The 22815-nt window shown below is 43.1% G+C and overlaps 1 protein-coding gene across 6 annotated transcripts in view; it reads right to left on the reverse strand.

The window, feature by feature from the left end:
• Positions 1–22815, reverse strand: part of DIP2C (disco interacting protein 2 homolog C) — a 315383-nt gene that overhangs the window by 104610 nt on the left and 187958 nt on the right. For all 6 annotated transcript variants that reach the window (XM_066626988.1, XM_066626987.1, XM_066626986.1 and 3 more), the window contains 3 exons: positions 17645–17755; positions 5290–5415; positions 4039–4248 (listed from right to left, as the gene is read on the reverse strand). In XM_066626988.1, the coding sequence (XP_066483085.1) occupies positions 4039–4248; positions 5290–5415; positions 17645–17755 (447 nt within the window). The remainder of the gene's footprint in view (positions 1–4038; positions 4249–5289; positions 5416–17644; positions 17756–22815) is intronic.

The following is a 22815-nucleotide window of genomic DNA, read 5'->3' on the forward strand; positions in this document are numbered from 1 at the left end:
AGCCACTCCTTTAAAAATTGTTTTCTTGCTAAGAACCAAGTTGCTGGCCAAGGACAACTACTGCCAGACACTCTGAACCATGTAGACCCTGGCACAAGTTAAGAAGCAGGTTTGATTCTGATTCCCCCCCCCCCCATGTGTATTTCTGCATGAGCCAGCCTCCATATGGCTGGTGTAACACACAGACGACCCCAAGAATTTAACCTCTCTCTTGGATTCTGTCAAGGTTTTGCAAAACATTCACATAGCCCAAAAGGAGACTCTCCCAGGTATGCTGTCATCGACAGTCCTGCCTACCAGTAGCCTTGGCTTGGTCTTTCAACAAAAGCTCCCTTTTGCACAGAAACTGCTTGAGACACCATCACTGCTTGCCACATGACTCATCAAACATACATTTTAAAACAAACTTCTTCAAGGTTTCAGCAGGACTCAAAAATATAAACCAAAAGAACAGTTTCTGCCATCCCAATGACTGGTTCAGAAAGTCCTCTAGCAAACAGACCTGATGTGTTGTTGGAAATTAGGCTCACATCCACTCAATCAAACATATGCATATTTGCTCCAAGTTTATGCATATACCTCACACAACCCATCTACAGCCACAAGTACAGTTGTATGAATTAAAGCTCTGGTCATAACTTGGATTAAGATTGTGAGAAAGTCTAACGCTTGCTCCAGTGCCCCATATTTAGGAAGAAACTACAGTTTGGGTGACTCTATGAAAAAAAGAGAGCTAGTAATACAACATTTGCATGCACACAATCCCCCCCCCCCAACAAAGCAGCATTTACATGCAAGAATTAATGTGCCAAATCCAAAATTACAAAAAAAAAAAATAAGGTATTTCATTAAAGATAGATTTAGACAATGTACAATCTCTGTGACTAATGCAACCTTTCAGAATTTGGATAAATTTAATTCTCCAAGTCATAATTTCCTCCTCTATTCCAAGAGGAAGCCATGGAGATGTTGCAAATACCAAGATTAACCTGCTAAACCTTCCTAAAACAGCATTGAGTGCGTAAGTGGAGATATTTTTATCCATTAATTCAATTTTTAGACCACTTCTCCAAGAGATCAAAGCAGTTTAGAAAAAACTGAGGCAAACACATACACACATACACGGCAAAATCTAAAACTACTGTTGGTTTTAAGGCTACCGTTTCAGAGTCAGAAATGCAATGCCAAATAAAAACGTTTTTAGCTTCTCCAAAAAACAATAATGGGCTCTTCACCAAAATGCCCCTTGCCAACCAGATCTTTGTGAATGGTAAAACAGAGAGCAGGGCCTCCAATGCAGATCTCAGGGGTCGGCAGACAGATATGGAAGAATGCGATTTTTCAGACAGCTTGGCCTCAGATTGTCAGGGGCTTAAAAGGTCAAGACCAACACTTTGAACTGGATCTTGAAACAGCACTGTTAACTAGTGTAGATGGCACAAAATAAGTCCCTCACATTTGCCCCTGCCAATACTCTGACACTCATTCTGGGCCAGTCATGATGCCGCGTCATATTCAAAGGCAACCCCTCATACAGCATACCACAACAGCCTAATCTGAATGTAATTAGTGCATGCATGACAGTGGCTATAACCAACCTGACCAGCCTGAGAAGCAGCCAAAGCGTATAAAAAGTCCTCCCAATGACATCTGCCAGAAGGGTCTCCAGGGACAGTGTAGAGCATTCCCACAGCCTTGCCTGAAGCCAGACTGCAAATGTACCAAATAATCCATCCCACAAAGTTGCCACCACTCTCTCGAGGACATTTTCCAGACATGGTACATAAGAAACTGAATAATTCAAATGGTTACTACAGTTCCAGAAGAAACACACCCATTGCTTCTCTGTTCCATCAGGCCTCTCTGTAATTTGAGATCTTAGCATAAGGCAAACCTCTACCTTAATTAAAGCTGTAATGCTGTGGTTTTCAAATTCTCCCAGAGTTTGAAACCCACAGTAAGTCCTTGCAGGGGCGGGGGGGAGGCAGCGGGGGCAGGGGGGAGGCAGCGACTCGATCCCCAGGATCGCATTGCTCAGGGGGGCTGTAGGGACTGGGATGCACACACCAGTCCTTGCAGTAGCTGTCCTGGGGTGCAGGGAGCCCCAGGACAGCAGAAGTGAAAGTGGAGAGATTCACTCCACCTCCACTTTCACTTCTGCTGACCTGGGGAGCCCTGCAGACCCTCGTGCAGCCTGAAGCCCTGAATCCCATTAGAAGAGAAAGTGGAGCGATCGCGCTCCACTTCCAGTTTAACGGAAGGGGGCGCGATTGCTCCACTTTCAGTTCTAAACAATTTGGGAGCCTGCAGATGGTCGTGCAGAGCTCCCTGCACCCTCAGAAGGCTGCAGGAGGCTCTGGTAAGTCCAGCCAAGTCCCCGCAGCCTCCTGAGCGGCATGATCCTGGGGATTGCGCCACTGCCTCTTCCCTGCCTCCTGTCTGCCCTGCCCCTTAAAAGGAAAGAGGCCAGGGCCCTCAGGCTGGGGCGTCTCGACACCCCAGTCTGAAAACCTCTGCTGTAATGCTATTATCACTTATTTAGGAGTAAGCCCTACTCTTTAAATTTTATTCAACCACAGAAGTTTGTTAATGCACAACACCTCAAATATTCTCCCACCCATCCCCTTTCAGATCCCAAGCAGCAAACCCTATTGAGCAAAATGAGGCTTACTGCATGGTACTTTCAAGAAAGGCCCGAGTGCGGTTGCAATCCTAAGCACACTGAAGAAAATCCAACCGGTATATATGAAACTTGCCTTAAAATAAACAGAGTGCAGATCAGATTTAAGCCTAGCCCTGGTCTTGAGACTGCTCACAGGTAGTGTATGTGCACCGGGAGGGCAGAAAAGGATTATAGCAGCCCCTAATCTATGCATATTCAAATGGTCCTGTCAACAGATCCTACGCAAGGAGAGTGTATCCCACTTGATGGCATCTCCTGCTTCTTGCACACAGGAACAGAGCCTGGATGTATACAATTCACACAACTGCTTGTGTATGTGGGATGAAGACACAGCCTGCTTCTGCAATTTCACTCTCCCACCCATATTGTTCATTCATTGTACGTAGCTAGCTGCTTGACCTGGGCTCCTGCCAAAATTCAAGACTGTAAAAACCAACCCACTGACTCAAACCATCTAGTCCAGCATCCAGTTTCAAGTATCATTCAATACCATCAAGACTAACACACTGGTCCGCACACAAACACTTAATACTATGCTCTAATTCAGGGGTGTCCAGACTTTTTGGGAGGAGGGCCACATCATCTCTCTGACACTGTGTCAGGGACCGGGGAAAAATAAGAATTAATTTACATTTCAAATTTGAATAAATTTACATAAATGAATATATTAGAGATGGAACTTATATGAACGAATGAAGGTCTTGAAATAGCTCAAGGCCTAGAACAGACCTTGCACATAGGCCAGCCTTTCCTTTGCTGCCACTGCTGCATCACAGATGTGAAACAGCAAGCAATGGAGGGAGCCCTCATCCCACAGCTCACGTGAGAGGTCGAACAGTTGGCTGTCACGCTGAGAGCACTTGCGTCAGGCCAGCATGGGCTCCAGCAAGTCTACGGAGGGCCAGAGGCTCACTGGAATCTGGGGCTCCTCGTGAGCCAGATTAGGAGTCCTCAAGGGTCGCTTGCGGCCCCAGGGCCGGGGTTTGGGCACCCCTGCTCTAAGTCAAAAATAGCTTTTGCCCCACTTCCTCCCTTGGACATCCAGCCTGAGAAAGACTTCTAAGTAATTCAATGTAGTTGCCTGCTGATTAGTGAGCCTTGTTGGGTTCCACGAAAGCTTTTACCTTATTCATCCTAAGCATCTTATAATGATGAGATCCAATTAAAACTACCAGAGAAAAATTTAAATCAGAGAACTCCCAGAACAGCTTGTAGAAAACAAACGAATTCTGGTCTGAATGATATCCAAAGTGTTTCAGTAAAATGAAAGAGAACCTTTCAAGGAAGGCCTGCATTAAAAGAACCCATGCAGCATGAAATGGAAGGTGAGCAAATATAATAGGTAGTGTACAAACCTATATGTGTTTGTGCCATTACGTCAGCTAGCCTATGTGCAGCGCCGCTGCCTCCGCTTTGCGTTGAAGATGAAGAAGTTGTAGACGTGGTAGAGCCATGGATTGCTTGGCTGATCCAGTGTTCCATATTTATGCTCCCCTGGCTTGAGGTTGGAGTTCCCTGTGAATCTCCCTGCACGGAGCCTTCATCTTCTGAGCCAGATGAGGTATCTAAGCAGGGGAAAACAGAGTGGATAGGGAGATGCTCTTTACTCTCTCACATAACACCAGAACCAGGGGACATCCACTAAAATTGAGTGTTGGGAGGGGTAGGACAGACAAAAGAAAATATTTCTTTACTCGGCATGTGGTTGGGCTGTGGAACTCTTTGCCACAGGATGTGGTGATGGTGACTGGCCTGGACGCCTTTAAAAGGGGATTGGACAAGTTTCTGGAGTTAAAATCCATTACAGGGTACAAGCCATGATGTGTATGCGCAACCTCCTGATTTTAGAAATGGGTTATGTCAGAATGCCAGATGCAAGCAAGGGCACCAGGATGCAGGTCTCTTGTTATCTGGTGTGCTCCTTGGGGGATTTGTTGGGCCACTGTGAGATACAGGAAGCTGGACTAGATGGGCCTATGGCCTGATCCAGTGGGGCTGTTCTTATGTTATGTTCTTATCAGAAGTGGTCAAGTTGCACTGAGACTATGTTAATACCTGGATGAAGGACATTAGTTCAGCGCATACTGGTTCCAAGCCACCTTGCCAATTTGGTGACTGACGCATGCACAACACAGCCAGTTTAGAAGTAGTAATGAAAACCGATGGGGGGGGGCAGAAGGGAGATACCAGCAGAGGTCTTCCTCAACAGCTCTCCTAGAAGGAGGGTAAGCAGGAACCAGACTGCAGCAGTTGCTACCTCCTCCTTCAGCACTACTCCAAAGACTGTGGCAGTGGAAGTGAAGGAAGATGTAAGTTGCCCTGTCTTCTTCTCGCTCACACTCTAAGGACATCGAGCAAGGAGAGGATGGGGCAGCCTGAGGTGGGGAGGCGAGGCAGACAGCAGGCTGGGGGAGGTGATGGGAACCCCCAATCTGTCCACCACTTCCCCAGTTGCAGGTCAAAACAGCTATTTTACCTGGCTCAAGGTGGGCTAGCTCTGACTCCAATAAAACCATCCCACAAAGCAAGGAGTATCTATGGTCAGTACAGCCTGCATCGACAGCAACAGCATTCCCTCCCTTCTACAGCTTATATCAGCTTCTCACCTGGAGGTGTGTAGGCATCCATTGATGTTTGCACCACCAACGAACGTCGCTTCGATGGCATTGGCACAGCCATCTTCCTTTCTTTATGTTTTGCAAGAGCTGCTTGGACCGCTTCTGTATGAACGTCTAAAATTAAAATTTAAATATTAGTTCGGAAGCAAAGAGGTCAAAAATACAGACAGCTTTCATAGAAAGCTGACCTTGCACAATCCATAATCAGAGGCATATTTATGTACCGATCAAGTCCTACACAAGAGCCCAGTGCTACAGAGTCTCACAGTGAAATGCCCGCTGCAGTAAAGTTAAGCATGTGCTTAAGATCTTAAAAATTCTGATAACTGCAGTAAAGCTACAATCCTAAACATTTTTCATTGAAATAGTCCACTAATAACAGAAGTCCATTCTGGACAACTGTATTGAAGTACAGTGCAAAAACTATACACATTTTTACAGACTGCATACAATATTTGGCTTCATCCCTTCTGATGTTCCACAGACAGGTTAAGCCCTTGTTTCAATATGCAGTTATTAAACTGGTTCTCCATTTGATTTGCTGCTTTTCTTAGCACTGCTGTTCTTGCTTATTTCGGTTTTATTTTATTTGTTTGATATAAAAATAAAACTGCATCTCTATCAGTATGGTCAAACAGTCATACATAAAACACAAGAATGTCAAATTTCCTTAAGTAATGCAAAAGTAACTAGCAATTGACAAATTCTCTTGATTAAAATGTCTGAGCTAAACCTAAGCTACATAACATTTGGCTACATTACATAGCCAAAGCTAAGCTACATACCATAACAAGCACAGTGTTCTGCTGACAGAATTTTCACAAGGATATATTTTGACTTAAGTCAAGATTCAGCACTGAATACACAGATTCCTGTTATGCTAAAAGTTACTAATCGGAACTATTCTTTTTGATCTTGGGTTTATTTGGTTTGTTTTATCACTGCTTTTGTCTTGAGTACATTGTAAATGGTTCTGAAATCTTTTTTTGGATTCTAAGTAGGATAAAGAACTAGTAAATAAATGAAAGCTTGAGTATAGAAGGAGAGAACAGAGCAATAATTTTCAATATGTTTACCGTCACTATGTAGCATTGTTTAAACAAGTTTGTAGCTTCAGCAAACATCCAGGTTCTGCTTTAGTTTAGTTGTAGCCGGTGGCATAGCTGGAGGGGCGGAGCACTCAACCTGGCAGGGAGGTGGGCGAGCTGCCCCTCCCTTTGGAGCCGTTCCCCGCCGGGAATGGCTCCAAAGGGAGGGGCTGCTCACCCACCTTCCTGCCAGGCTGAGTGCTCTGCCCCCCCTCCAGCTACGCCTCCGGTTGTAGTGCAAGGAAAGGGGTCATGTGCTTGCATCAAGGATTGGTCCAATTTTTGCCTTCAAATCAGAAATTTAAGAGGTGTAGATTTTTTCCCCCACTACAAAAATGTTATGATGGGAAATCTCTCACTAGTTCAATTTTTGCATGTCATACAACAGTAACAGAGGCAAAAAAGAACAGCCAGGAAGGAGTGTTCACAGCATTATTAGGCTGCATTGCTGAAGTTTAGTCTGACTTTCAACTTGTACCTTCTGCAGAAACAAGAGAGGATGTAAAGCCTTATCACATCTAAATATTGCTTCCAGTGGAAGGTATTTTGTAAAAGCAGCAATGCAGACAGGCTAAGAATACCAGAAAAACTCAATCACTTGCTGAAATTGAAGATACCTTCTACTTTATTGTAGAAAATTCAAGCAGCTTTTGAAAAGAAAAAAAGGAGGAAGAGAAAAAGAAGGAACAGCACAAGCCTATGCATATCTACTCAGAAGTAAGTCCCATTGTGTTCAATAGAACTTGCTGCCAGGAATGTATCTTTAAGACTGCAGTCTTAGTGATTCAATTCTAAAGACTGCTGATTTTTATAATCAGAATACTTTTATATTTACGTTAGCTAATAAAGGCTCCAAAATTATACCACAGTAGATAACATGAATTGTGAAAAGGCCTTTTGCATTACTGTCTTGTTTCAGACAAACAGCCTCCCTCTCAAGGCATTTTACTTTCGTTGGGAGACAGCCAGTGGGCATGGAAGGGAACAGAAGAATATATTTTTAAAGCAATCCTGGGAAGCAGACACAAACTAAGTTTTCTTGGCAGCCAAATATAGATAAGGAAAGTTCTTGTTTTTTAACAGACAGTTTTTGAACCATCTTCAATAATTGGGCTTAGGGAAGCATCTTTTCAAAGCTAATGAAGCAACAACAAAAAAAGTCTACCTGGGATGTAAACATCATAAGTCAACAAGACTTACTCCTTCACAATACTTCCTAACAAAGCCCATTAAAACTAACTGTACTTCAAAGAAATTGAAGTTCTCTGCACTAACCAAAGTTGGGTAAAAAAATTTCTAGAATAATACAGCAAATACCACCCAACCAAAAGACTACTTTATCAAGTAGCCACACCTTATTCTAAGGAAAAGCATACTCCAGTGGGATGGTTGGTTGGTTGGTTTGCTTTTGAAAGCCCTAAAAGCAAAGGAAAGGCTTCACCTTTAAAGTTGAGATACAGCTCAGAATTGCATTCCATACATTACTTTCAGAAGTAAATCTCACTGTTCAATGAAGCTTACTCCCAAACAAGTGTGCAAAGACAACCTAATAAACCTCTGGTCTAGAGGGCAGAGCCTCCGTCTGCCTGAAGATAACATCCACAAGGTCGCCAGTTCAAGGCCACCGGCACCGTGCGACCTTGAAGCAGCTGACAAGCTGAAGCCGAGCTATTCCATCTGCTCTGAGCGTGGGAGGATGGAGGCCAGAATGTGAAGCCAGATAGGAATGAAATACCTGAATGTAGTGGTTCTTGAAAGAAAGAACCTTCTTTCAAATTGTAAAAATCCCTATTTAATAAGGGATTTAAATAAAGCCTGCCTATGTAAACCACCTTGAATAAAGTCTTGAATAAAGACCAAGAAAGGCAGTATATAAATACCTGTTGTTGTTGTTATTATTATTATTATTATTAAGACAATAAATCTTATTTACTTAATAGTGCTGAAATGCTATGGCTAGAGATGCTTAGTCCTAGCTACTAAAAAAGTTATGTAATGAGTATGCCACAACTGACCCATAATTTAGTCTGCAAAAAAGTGAGTGGTTCTCAAACTTTATAGATGCCCTAGAGCCTGCTGTCTGACTTATAAATGCCAAGGGGTGTGGCTATAATGGTGATCAGAAAGCAGTGCCCCCCCCCCAAGTAGCAGCTTGTTTAACCCTTGATGCACATTGCCTAAAGCCACTAACCACCAGACACCAGCCCACAATCCACTCCCAGATCTGCAGTTTGAGAACAGCTGATGTAAGTAGTTGGAAGATCACTGTCTTGTCCTCCAAACCAAGGTTATCTCCAGTTCAATTGTGCTTATTCTCAGGAATGTGTGCATAGGACCAAACCTAAGGCTTTTTGTTGATCTCCACGGGGCTTATTTTTTTATTAAACTGTCTCACGGAACAATAATACTCAGAAGTTAAGTTCTGCTGAGTTCTATGAGATTTATTATACAGATCAGTTGCAGGGGATTGCAATCCTATATACACTTCCCTGGGAGTAAAATCCACATGCAGTGGAACCTACTTAGCTGCATGGTTAGAGTTAATCCCATCTCAGACTGGGGAGAGGGCAGGGATGTAGAAGAAATATTTTAAATAAAGATGTTTGCTGCTTTTATCTCTGTGCTATTAAAAAAAAGTAAGCTCTATTTTATTTAGGCAAAATTTTCAGCACTACACACTATATAGTATCTTAGTATTTCATTCTGAGAAAGAAGTGCCCTAGTTTGCTCTGCTCTCGAATTCAAGTGATTTTTGCCATCACTTTTCCTGACAGAATTATGTGTCTTTAAGAGCTACAGAACAGGCAAATATTAATCAGGTGAAGCCTCATACAGCATGGAGAGTGACAGATGCTGCTGCACCTGTTAGATTTTGGAATACTATAAAAGGCAAAAGAACCTTCAAAAAAAAAACACTCCCAATAATCATGATGTTTGGAACTGGGGGTCAGAAACTGCAGGGCAAAAAAGAGCACAGAAAAACTGAAATATGCCTATCAACGGAGGCTTGGCAACCCCATATTCCCTTCAAATGGGGATTTCTTAATGTAGTGAAGGAGATAATCTGAGGCTGACAGGAGTAATGAAGAGGAAAAGGGAAACTGAATATTCATGACCTCCAGCCTCACCTCTCTTTTTAAAATGGAATAATTGACTCCATAATGGCATGGTAATCTGGGTGACATTTACAATGCACTCCAAGCCCACGGGGAAGGGGGAAGAGCAAGCCGAGACAGTACTGAAGGGTATAGCCCTGGATTCCCTTATAGTTAAACTTGAGGTGAGACAGCTGAGATACATTTACAACTCTGAATTCAGGTTTTAATGCTCTTTAGTGAGTATTCAAATCTCCAGTATTCTGTATTTTATAAGAGATACCCTTGAGCTGGGCTTGTTTACCAAAAAGGTGACTACCTGAGGTACTACTGAAAGCTGGCACAGTATGGTGGCTCAGTGACTGAAACATGTATAAGGACTTCCCTGCTTCAAATCTTGTCTTTGCCATGAATTCATTTGATGGCCTCAGGCTAAATAACCCTTCCACTTTTGGTCCCGTCCCCCACCACAGAGGAATAATAACACAGGTCTACACACATCTTGTTGTAGTAAAAGTTAGTTCTTGGGTATATTTGCAATTCTGAATCCAAAAATGGTATCCGTTTTGCCCAGGCTCTAGTTTTGGGGGTACAACATAAAAACGTTATATGCTGATTCAAGCAGCTTTGTCATGAGGACTAAATGAGGTGACTAAACAGCCACCAGGTAGATGGGACTCATTAGCCTGGGAAGACAGCTCATCTGAGAGAAGGAAAACTCTGATCCCAAACCTCCACTGCCTTGTGGATACATCCAGTTACGGAAAAGGCTTCAGGAGTCAACCTCGAGGCAAAATCCGGAGCCGGAATCCCTGAGGCAGTTCATGGCTGAACACAGTCATGTTCTGGCAACTCCTACGACGCTGCTGGAACCAACCGTATTGGCTTCTGCCTTTCCTTTGGACCATTTCAGCGACGTGGAGAGGGGGAATTTGGTGCATGGGAAACAGTCTATCCTCCATATCTACTTTACCCAGGCTTCGCGCGCTAGAGAGGACACTGTTCCAGAACCACCATTCAGAGCATGATACCATGGTCTTGAGACTGAAGGATGCCAACAGTGTGTCATGAGGAAACCATGGTGTCAGAGTAGAATTCTGAGGTTGAAAAAGTTAAGGAGTTCTTTTACTCACATCAATAATCTGTCTTTCTTTTTCTTTCTCTGGTTTCTCAAATCAGACATGAGATGAGTCAGCCTAAGTTCAATTTGCACCAAAATGTGCAGAGAGTAAATTATTTCTAGTAGAACACTATTTTTAAATGGATATCTACAATTTCCTAAGCATGCTGGTATTATTTTTATTGAATCACGATTGACGTTTAAAACATGCATGATGTATTACGATCTACAGTCTTGATAATAAACTAAATTTGACTGGAATTTTGCAGGCTGTGCTGTGCAGCTAGAATGACCCATTGAAGAAGACCTGCAGGGGAAGGTATGAATCTGCTCTGTTTCTCCCCTTGCTCTCTTCCCAAGAAAATCTCTACATAAAAGCTTGAGGGTACAATCCTAACACACTTTCCAGCACATAAGGGCAATGCAGCTCCGAGGTAAGAGAACAAACATTTCCTTACTTTGAGGAGACCTCCATGAGTGCCACCCAATTGCAGGATGCAGCACACGTCCCATTGGCACAGCTATGCCAGTGCTGGGAAGTTGGTTAGGATTTGGGCCTGAATTACTGAAGAAAACATCCCCAGTCTGTGGCATACTAGCAATGTACTAACCTTGCATTTCCTTTCTTTTTCGTCCTTCTAAATAGGCTGCCACGTGTATTGCATTCAATTTGTGCTTCTTGCTATTCTTAGAGAATCAATATAAATGGCGCAAAATGAAGTGACAAGATTAGGAAGGCTAATTGCTTGACTTGTGCCCAGGCCGTCTGCACAAGCTTCATTTCTCAACCTGTCAGGTAGACCCATTATGCGGCCTGATAATAAACAGTAAAATTTTAGAATGAGCTAGACATGATGGCAGCAAAACAGTATTTATTATTATTACAATGACCCCCACCCTTCCTTCAAGGAGCTCAGTGTAGGATAATGTGGTGCGCATCTGTTCTTGACTTTTATTATTAACAGTATTTATATATAGAAAGACTTTATCTTTCTAACAACCCTCACTTCCAGCATCAGAGCCGGGGGGAGGGGAGGGAAGCAGTATTTGGACCTTAGGATGGAGAGGGTTCCGTTCCCTACACCCACACACTTCCTTTGCTCTGTTCCCAAAATCAGATTCCACTCAACTTCACCCAGAACTGTGGCTTGGCTGATATCAGTACCATAGCTAACCCTAACCCTAACCCCTGCTAATTGGGTAAGAGGCACTTTTTCAAGTGGGTGCTCCTTTTTTTACCAGGGGGAGAGTAACTGGCCCACCTCACCCCAGCACTGTCTGTTTTAGTGGCTGTCTGCTGGTATTCTTTTTGCATCTTTTTAGATTGTGAGCCCTTTTGGGACAGGGAGCCATTTAGTTATTTGATTTTTCTCTGTAAACCGCTTTGTGAACTTTTAGTTGAAAAGCGGTATATAAATACTGTTATTATTATTATTATAGCTACGGGTGGGGCAATGACAATGTGCAGTATAACTGGTCCCTCTCACTTGAAGTCGGAGCCATGCTGTGTGTTGTCATCACTGTCCCGAATAACCCCAACGGCAAGTGAGAGGGGCCAGCTGTACACCTGTGACACCTAAAATACTTACCGTGCTGCCACCCCTAAGAACATAAGAACAGCCCCACTGGATCAGTCCAAAGGCCCATCTAGTCCAGCTTCCTGTATCTCACAGCGGCCCACCAAATGCCCCCAGGGAGCACACCAGATAACAAGAGACCTGCAAGGCTTCCTGGGAATTGTAGTTAAGAACATAAGAACAGCCCCACTTGATCAGGCCAAAGGTCCATCTAGTCCAGCTTCCTGTATCTCACAGTGGCCCACCAAATGCTTCAGGGAACACACTAGACAACAGACACAACCTGTGTCCTGGTGCCCTCCCCTGCATCTGGCAATCAGATCTGGCACCCCTGTAGCTGCACTACTGACTGATACCTTATTTTATCACTTCTGATCCTTTCCTATACAACAAAGAAACCCCTTGCCTTAAGCCATCTCTGTCCAAAATTGCATATATGCAACAGGGACCAAATGTGTACACCTGTGGACCTGGCAAAAATGGGTTAAGCAGATACAGTTTCTGTTGGGCCTGATTCATGCACTCATTTTTGCTGTCAAAGTACCAGGTATTGCCCGCCCAAGTGCGCTCTCTCTCTCTCTCTCTCTCTCTCTCTTGCTGGATAGCTTTGGACATCTGCCTACAAATCTCCCACTACAGTGGAAGATAAGGAGGAGAGATCACCTCCCACCCACTCTTTCCCAGTTCCGTCATCTGCTCTGCCATACCCACAGTGGTAAGCAAGACTCTGGGAACTGCTCTGCTCCACAAAAACAAGGTTGCACCTGGAAAGCTTGGCTGGCTGCATAATTTATATCATCCCACACAAGTCTGCAGCTTCCTAGAGGAAACTGAGCTTTTTGCCTTGTAGCATGGAATTATTCTTCCTTGTCTTAGCTGCTGTACAAAGAATACTAAGATTTTTCTGTCTGTAGAAAAGGCAGGCACACAGACTTCAGTATCTTGGTAATAGCAGCACAGTTCTTGAGACAGAAAAAGGCTGAATGTGCTGGAACCTGTAGGTGATTTATTACTTCCACCTTGGCTCAGAGCACTGCATGCCTTTCTCAGTACAATCAAGTGTTACCTAATAAATATTTAAAGTTTCCATGTTAGTAGGCCAAGATTCTTTCAACCTCCTAAAACGTCTCATGTGACCACCGGGGAAAGAGCCCATTTGCACTGCAGTCATTCACAGCTTTACCTAAGGGTGTAAAAATTCATACCAATTCAGTCATATGTGAGTTAGTGGACAATGCTGGGCTTCGACTGGGGAAATCTGAATTCAAATCCCACATGGAGCCCACAGAGTAGCTGAGGGTGTGCGAGAAGGCGGTCACCCACCACTTCCTCCTGGCCTGCTTTCACAAGTGAGGAACCACAACTGCAGGGCTGGAGCAGAAAGCAGGGGATGCTGTGATCCTGAGGCTGTGATCCTGAGGCTGTGATCCTGAGTGCTGGGAGCTGATTGGGAAGTCCTCTTCTAACATGCCAGCCCAGTTGGTTCTAAAGAAGCAGCCAGGCAAGAAAAAGGGAGGCAAGACAATCCTGCTTTGGCTGCTCTCCTGTCCGCATACCCTCTGCACATAGACAACAGGACTACACCATTAAGCAATAAATTGATTAAACTAAGTTTGCAGCCCTGTTTCGGTTCCCTTAGATTTCTTTCATACTAGCCTGTCTCAGATGTCTCCTTGGATTTTAGGCTTTTGTTTGTCAGGAAGGCAAGTACTGTTTGGGTGCCTAAACAGTGGTAACTGGAATAGGGTTTGATTTTCCATGAATAACCCTAAAAGTTTTGCTCCAAAGTAAATTATTTGAAAATAAGTCACCATAGTAGAAAACCAAGCACCACATCTATCCACATGCCCAATACTACTTTTCACTTTTTTAAATTGTTAACACACCAAGCAACATATCGCTTGGCCATTTAACAAAGGACTTTTGACAATTGCGATTACTCTCTAGATTCTGTCCAGGGGCTTCAATGAAGAGTATATCCAAGAAACAAATCTAGTAGACAATCTGGAAATGCTGAAAGCATTCAGAGTTTTTATTGTTTGTTTATTATTTATTGGTGAACAGAGGTATGCTGTCCTCCAAATACAAGTATGGATAGGACACATGTATGTATTACTGGAAACTTGCACTATCCCATGGTGTTTGTTAATTGGACCTCTGCCATTGCTGGCAAGAGACACGGGGGATGCACTTGGTGAGAATTGCTGGAAATGCTTGAATTTTAGGTATTATTATGACTACATAATCAACTTTGGTGCCAAGTGTCTATTAGCAACAGGATAAGGACATGAGCTAATTGGTAGTGACAGGTGATAAAGCAGTTAATGTGCTATGATCAAGGCAGCCGAATTACGGGATTTGTAGCCTCTTGTGTCTTCAGTGTCATTAGCCTGCTGTTATCAAGTAGCACGGTGGTTGGTGATGCCATGGAAGTTGATAAGCAAATACCATTAACAATCCCTGTGAAAAGGAGCCCACCAGAGCACAATCACTTGTTGTTGATGTGGTTGTTTTTATCTTCTTTTCTGGCTAAAAAGGAGCATAGCACACGATCAAATTCTGTGAAATATATTCCTTGGCCAGGGTTGCCAGCTTTTTGATTGTCCCCCTGATTGTGCACCATTAGCAGTAGCTTGATCTGCAGACATTATCTGGTAGTAATGCTCATTTGCATCCTGACTTGCTGATTTCTGCAGATCAAGCAGCTGCTAAAGGCACAAGAGCAGCCTGTCTGTTTCTTCTAATCAGTTGGCATCACTATCCTCTGCTACATTATCTTAATTTTGTGGTTAAAAACTAAAGGTAATAAGTTTTGCATTCAGTGGGATTCAAGGTTCACAGCAAATCTGCAAAACCAGAAAAAAACAGAAAATGGGATTCTTAAACCAGAATCTCTGTAAGGGATGCAAGTCAGCCTAGCTCAGGGAAAGACACAAGGTTCAAGTTGAGTTTTCAGTGCCTCCAGCTGAAAGGTGCTCAACTATAGAAGGACAGAGAGAGAAAGAGCTTTGCCACTCAGAAGAGAATAGGGTTTTCCCAACTTCTAACAGCAGAGGCACAATTTAAGAAATGAAGAAACCCCTCAAATTCCAAAACATTTGAATGCCAGTGCTGCTCCCTCATGTCACTGTTCTTTGCATGTTTCCAGATGAAAGAGGCATGTCTGGAGCAGTGATTCATGCAGACATCATGGGCAAATTCATCTGCAAATAGGTAATTCTTCTGTGACTCTCCATCCATAGGGAATCAATGATCTCAACACACCTAGCAGAGACCAATTAGAAAGGAGGCAAGGCTGAAACCATACACCATGCAGAGATGCAGTGGGAAGCCCACCTCACAAGAAGTCTTGCTGTGGGGCAGGCAGGGACATCCATGCAGCGACTAGAAGTGGCTGCATTGGCAGCAGACTGTGAGGGAACCAAGGGGGAGGACAACTCAGGATGCCTTTGACCTGCGGTCTGCCGCCACCTTCTTCCCCCAATCTAAAAATGATTTGTTTAACGCTGGACTGGGAACAAAGCAGATTATGCTTCACACTCACTTGAACATGATGCAAATCATTCCCATACTTAGCATGTGTCTAGTGCATTACCTTGAAAACCAGACGTAGTGCACATGTGAGGAACATGGAAAGATTTCAGTGGGTTTTTTGTTTTTTTTAAACACAGGGCAACGGACTAAAGCTGGCATATGCTGTGTTTCAGGTAACACCATCCCTTGGGACAGGCAAACTTGTGAGACATGTATGCAGGTCAGGCTTCGGCAAGGTTACTCAGAAGTCAATCCCACTGAGTTCAGTGGGACTTACTCCCAAGTAAATGTGGACAGGACAGTGGGCTCAGGGCTTTTCATTTACAGCTGTTTAGCAGATGCCAATGTTGACTGTATGTTTAATTATGTACTCCTGGCTTTTATTTATGTTCTGTGAACTGACACACAATTTACGACACATCAAGTCCAATACAAATCACTATCCTAAATTAGGGTACTGTCAGAAATCATTGCTCATCATGGCTTCAAGCATATTTCTTCAACCTTGGTAGCTAGAACATTAAAAAGAAAAGAAAGCTGGGTAATTTAAGGATTCTAGAAAGAACCTGTATGCCCTTAAAAGAGCAACAGGAGGAGCTTTTAGAGCAGCTGCGGAAAGAAGTCTTCGCCACTCCAGGGCTCCTACTGTCCTCTATGGAAAGTAGTACTGGGCCAGCACATGGAAGTCTTTCTTAGAAATCCACGGGAAAGCCTGCACACAGCAGCATCTGCTTCCACTTTTGAATCTAGAATTCTTCTGGACCTTTCACAGACACACCGGTCTTGCAATTTCCAAGATCACTGTGATTCCAAAAAATGCTGGCATGATCACACAATTCATACTGGGTCCCAATCTGGGTCCCAATCTGCATCAGTTCACCCAATTAGTTAATTAATTAAAACATGTATTTGCTGCCTTTCCAGTGCTCCAGGAACTTTACAATAAAAAATAAACTCAAGAGCCTACAAAATAAAATAAAAAAAGACAGAATACCTACAGCAGAAAGCAATCCAGCCTATTAGAAAGTCAAAGGAAAAGGACAAAGGAAAAGAAACATCTTGCACCCCCATCCACTTTTTTCCCTTCCATTCCCACCTTCTGAACAGGGAGATTAGGGGGACAATGACAAAAAATATTATTTATTATTTATTTTTCACATTTTTATACCGCCCTTCCTCCAAAGAACTCAGGGCGGTTTACACAGCTGCTCCTCCCCTCTTTCTTGTCCTCACAACAACCCTGTGAGGTAGGTGAGGCTGAGAGAAAGTGACTGGCCCAAGGTCACCCAGGAAGCTTTGTGGCTGAGGGGGGATTTGAACCTGGATCATCCAGGTCTAAGTCTAAATAGCTATTAGTTCTGAGGAGAAGTCATCAGTGGAAAAGGAAACCTGGAACCTATCAGATTTCGGGGATCAGCTCTGCATGCTGTGTCCCAAATAACAGAGAAAAACAGAGATGGGGCAGAACTTCAAACACACACATATGAACAGATGAATGGACAGACAGAGGCACAACAGGAGCCTGGACCAAGCACTGCCCCCAGCCCATGAGAACTACACCCCCAGGCCTGCAAGGATGGATAGGTCTATACACTAATTCTTACGCTTCCAAGTAATGCAGAAATGGTTTTCCTTCCCATTTTCCCCTATAAAGTGTTCTTTCAGGATTGGTTGCAAAATGAAACCAGAATGTTATCACCCTTCTTTTCAGCTAAGGTCTGCTCAAGTACTTAGCGAAGAAGATTTTCCCCCAGCCTGGTTGGCAACCTTCAGTCTCGAAAGACTATGGAATAAGCCTACAACACCCCGTATTCCCAGGTGGTCTCCCATCCAAGCACTAACCAGGCCTGACCCTGCTTAGCTTCCAAGATCAGACGAGATCAGGCATGTGCAGGGTAACAGTTGCTAAAATTTTTATTTTCTACATACCTGACCGATAGCGCTCATCACGCGACCCTGAGGACCTACGGCGGTGGTATCGAGAGGAGGAGGAGGGGGTAACAGGAGTTCGGCGTTCTTGTGGCAGTGCTTGATCCACCCCTGCAATCATGAGAAGGAGAAAAATCAAACTTTGTTGCATTCATCGACTGAATTATGCAAATTTTGCATACTCATTTATTTATCTAAACAGCCTGTTTTACCTCAGGGACAGGCATAATTTGCAGACTTAAATAGTGAGTTATTAAATGCTTTCTTCCAGTAAAAATACTGCTGTCATTTGACAACTCCAATCCTAGCCCTTAAGCAGATGGCTATATTACAGACTTATGAAGCTGGACATTTCTATGACCTATACTGAGGCAATATTGCCATACCCACACACTCACTGTGGAGCTCACACATAATCTGATAAATGTTAAGCAAAAGCAAGAGATCTGAAGGTGCAAATGCATGGGAGAACCACACCACAGTGCATTCACATTCATGGAAAGCCTTGAGAGGGCCACTGCTTTGGCAAGGTTGCAGAGCTGCAGCACTGCTCAGTAACTTGGGTGCTTTGCTAAGTGATGCATTATATTGTGATTTGTGACGTCTACACTGGTTGTATCTGATCCTATACGCTTTTGACTTCACACTGTAGGCAGCAACTCAAGAAAAGTGCAACAATGCCATCGCTCTAGCAAGGCTTTATGTGAATTAGGATGGGGTGGGGTCTGGCAGGGTCAGAATAGGAGAATGACAGTACTCAGTGCAATCTTCAATAGGATCAAGGAAGACCCTGTCCCCCCACACCTTGAAGACACAGGAGATGAGTAATAATTGAAAAACATAAATACTACATGGCAAGTCTCATAGCTCGAACAGACCAACTCAGTTGCATGCAGGTAGTCTGTAAATTCCCCATGAGCTTCAGAGGTGAGTTATACAAATCCAGACAGGTCGGGAAAGTGAGCCATGACACACACTATAGGGACATCAGGCACTTGTGCCGACTTTGTGCATGAAAACAAACTCTAGTCATTCAGCCTTTCTGCAGTAAAGCTTTCCTAGCACTTAAGCTTAATGAAATCCGCCTGCTATCTTCAGATATTACTGTGTGTGATTCCTCCAGGGAAAGAGAAAGTAAGTCGGATCCGTCTAAATGACTGAAAGAGAGAAACGTTGATGTAGTGATTCTATTTGTCTATCTGGTGCTATTCCAGAAGAAACAGCATTTAGACCACCTATCATACAAAGCAAGGAAGGCAGGCTGTGAAATATGTGAACTGCACTGGGATGGATGATGTGTTGTGCACCATCCTGGCAAACGGTTAAAAATAAATGCAGGCTAATTGAAATAATCAGTTCAGCAGCTCTTTCCAAATAGCATCATGTGGTTGTGCTCGGAGCAGGCGACAGCTCTATTTTAGGTCCACAAATTAGATACTATGGTGATATGAACCACAGGGGACAGAAAAAAAGCAACTCCGGTGATTGAAAAGTAGGTAGTCTATCCTCACCAGCGTTTCACACATAAAAGAGAGGGACGCTTCCATAATTCTAGCCTCACATCACTGCCTGAGTCCCAGTCCCAACCCCCATTATACTGTGTTGGAATCTTCTCTACTTGTTGTGTGCTGTTTAAGTTTGCAACGCTCTGATTTGATTTATAAGCAAGGACAGCACTTGTTCTTTTGATCAAACTTATCCTAGAAAACATTAACAGTCTGCCGACACAAGGACAAACATAATGTTGATCATGGTGGACTGGTAAGCCTTGAGCCAGGATGCAACCAACAAGCAACTGTTCTGTTTCATTGTCTCAGTGCCTCTTCTCCCATTTAGGTTTTTAAAATGTGCTCTTTTTGCACATGTGTGTATTGTAGATGCATACATATTCGGCAGAAGGAGGCCCAGAAAGTGGGGGTCTAATTGCCCAACCTCTGTCTGACATTTCCATCCCAAGCTTCCAGTCCCTGCAAGTGATAACAAGAAGACTCCTGAATTATCTGGCTTGCTCCCAGTCCCCCATCATGGGATGTTAGGGAAAGTGGCTCAATGGCAATGTGGCAGGGTGATGATGAGGGATGATGAGAGCATCTCGGCAGCCAGCACCTTCTGAACACTAACTGCATGTCTTTTAGCACAGTTTGGAGCGACTTCACAACTTTTGTGGGATTAATGTTTGAACTGAGGCTTCTGCGGCTAGACTTGTCTTCAAGACAGAAATGCATTTTTGGGTTTCTAGCCACAATCCAAACAGACTGAACGATTCCCAACGCTTTGCCCCAACTATGTACGGCTTTCTCAAGGGAAAGATCTAACTACTCTATCGCAAAACTCAAAGCATAGTATCATCGTCTACTGACTCATAAGCCAAAAACTGAAGCAAATAGCCTAGCCAAAAACTCAAACATAACCCTAAGCCTACAGTTTTCAAACTCTCAGGGAGTTTGAAAACTGCAGTAAGTCCTTGCAGGGGAGGGGAGGGAGCGAGGCAGCTCCAGTTTTGTGGAGGTGGAGCACAATCACTCCACTTTCACCTTTGGAAGGCTGGAGAGCCCTGCAGTTGCTTGTGCAGAAATATGGGGGAATATTCCCCTTGCATATGGCGGAAAATGACCCTCATCCCATGACCCCTTTGTTCTTTTCCTTGGAGAACACCATCCTTTCTTGGAACCAGTGTGCTATTAATCAATCCACTTGGGTATCTATTTTGTTCCAATACCTTCTTGATTTGGTCCAGTTCCTGTTGAAGATATGACTCTGAAATTCTTTCTGCCCTTTAATTAATGTGTTAGGGCCCAATCCTATCCAATTTTCCAGTGCCAGTGCTGCTGTACCAATGGGGTATGCACTGCTTCCTGTGTTGGGGAGGCAGTCATAGAGGCCTCCTCAAGGTATGGAAACATTTGTCCCCTTACCTCAGGGCTGCATTGTGGCTACACTAGTGGTGGAAAATTGGATAGGATTGGGCCCTTAATCGGCCCCCTTTTTTGTGGGACTTTTTTTCAGGACTGATTCAGCCAAACAGGTTCCAGAGAACCAACACAACACATAGTAATACCAAAGTAGGACTCCCTTTCCTTCCTCTCTTACAGATTTGGAAAGCAGCTCTAAAGAACTAATGTGCTGCCGAACATTTTGCATGGATCACTAGACAAACACAAATACAAGCTATTTGCATTAGCTCAGACTGCCCCATTCTATTTATTATAAAGCTCACAAGTCAGTAAATACAAAGAATCTAGCAAAATATTGTCAAAACTTCAAAATAAAATTCTCAGAGAACTTTTTTTCCCTCCTGATGAATTCGTATAATCTGGTAAAAATGGTAACTACAAAAATATCCCATCAATACATGATTTTCAGCTCTCATTCTTTTTTAAACTGGTTCTCCTTCCTAGGTGCTTTTCTCGCAATGATCAGTATATGAAAGATGAAGGGGGAAAAATACATCTCTGGCATTAAGCCAAAGAGACTGCTAATTCATTTTGCTGCCTTCATTAAAGGTCATGATAGGACACTGACTTCAGAAGCCATTTCTACATTATTTTGTTTGTTTATAGCAGATATAAATATCACTTCATGGCTTGTTCCCAATTTTTAGTTAAACATGAAAGCTAGAATAGGGGCTGCTATTAGAAACCATGTATAAAAAAGTATAATCCCCTCCCTAGGTAATACAGAGCAGAAAAAAAATTAAGCTTTTTGTAAATAGACAATTTTGCATGACCAGGAAAATCCTTGCAAAATATTAAACACCAGGAAGCCAGTGAAGTGTGCAAGGCAATGTTAGATGATTCACCTGCCTGGCGCACATCATCCTGCAGCCTGTTAAGTCACACGGATGAGGTTTTGCTTGGTTTTTGAAATGTGATTTGTTTTATTTAAAAGACCAGATAATAAATTGAATCTATTAACTTTTAATAGTTAGAAGGTTCCAACAGAATTGCAGCAGAAGAGCTGGCAATTTCAACCTTTACACATGGCCTTGCATGTCAAGATATGTTTACATGAATGAAAGTGAAGAGAGGTAGGTACCTCTGGAAGGATGGAGCAGGATTCATGATTACATACGTCTGCTGTTGCCTCACATGACGGAACTTATTTCAGTAAAGCTATGCAGCAATAGCCCCCTGAGTTGTTTTATGCTCTGCTTTCCATGGTTCTCAGAAAATGACAGGAAACCCAGGAAGGAGTGACACACTTCACTGAAGAAGTATCCTCAATGAGGACTGGTGGCTTCTGAGAATATATTGAATTGGGATAACTCTGCATGTCCAGCAGAAAAGGGGCTAATAAGTTTCTTTTTTAACAAAATGTAGCATTTATATATATTTTTAGTCTTCAAAGCACGTCACATACATTAGTAATCTCTTAATTTAGTAATCTTTACAACAGCAGCATTGCTTCTCCCGTGTTATAAATTGGAGAGGCTGATACTCTGCTCCTTGATGCATTTATTCAGAAGTAATAAAAGTTAAATGGGGCCCACACTTGGGGAAGATGCAGAGTTGCAACTTCTTATTGCAGCCTAAGTCTCAAAGATGGCTTGCCTGAGGCAACTCCCTGAATTCCTGGCAGAGGTAAAATCTGACCAAGGGAGTTCTTCATCATTACATTTCATCTTTACTGTATATACTCACATCAAAATAAAAAATTTACACCTAAAAATCAACCCTCAAAAACTTGCTCCGCATATGAATGGGTCAATACCCATTACCACAGATGACTTTGCGCAACATTTAAAAAGCTGCATTTTTGCAACATTTTCAGGAAACCTCCAAATGTACAACTAGGGTCCAAAAAGTGAAACCATAAGTTACATTTTTATTCATTAACTTTATTAATTTCTGGGCACAATGCTAACCAGGTCTACTCAGAAGTAAGTTCCATTTTGTTCAATGGGGCTTACTCTCAGGGAAGTGTGGTTAGGATTGCAGCCTACGTCTTCATTTAATACACAGACGCTATTACGAATTGGCACTTAACACCCATAGTAGTGGCACTATGGGTATTAAGTGCTAATTTGTAATAGGGTATGTGTACCTTATAATTTCACTTTTTTACTCCTCAGTAAACTGTAAATTTGACTGTTCTTAGGTAACAATTACTGGTAAGTTGTTTGATGTGTGATAATAACTGCCAGCTTTTCCAGGATCTGGCTTCGGGTAAAA

The sequence above is a fragment of the Tiliqua scincoides genome, chromosome 5, assembly GCF_035046505.1.
Source record: "Tiliqua scincoides isolate rTilSci1 chromosome 5, rTilSci1.hap2, whole genome shotgun sequence".
NCBI classification, from domain to species: domain Eukaryota; kingdom Metazoa; phylum Chordata; class Lepidosauria; order Squamata; family Scincidae; genus Tiliqua; species Tiliqua scincoides.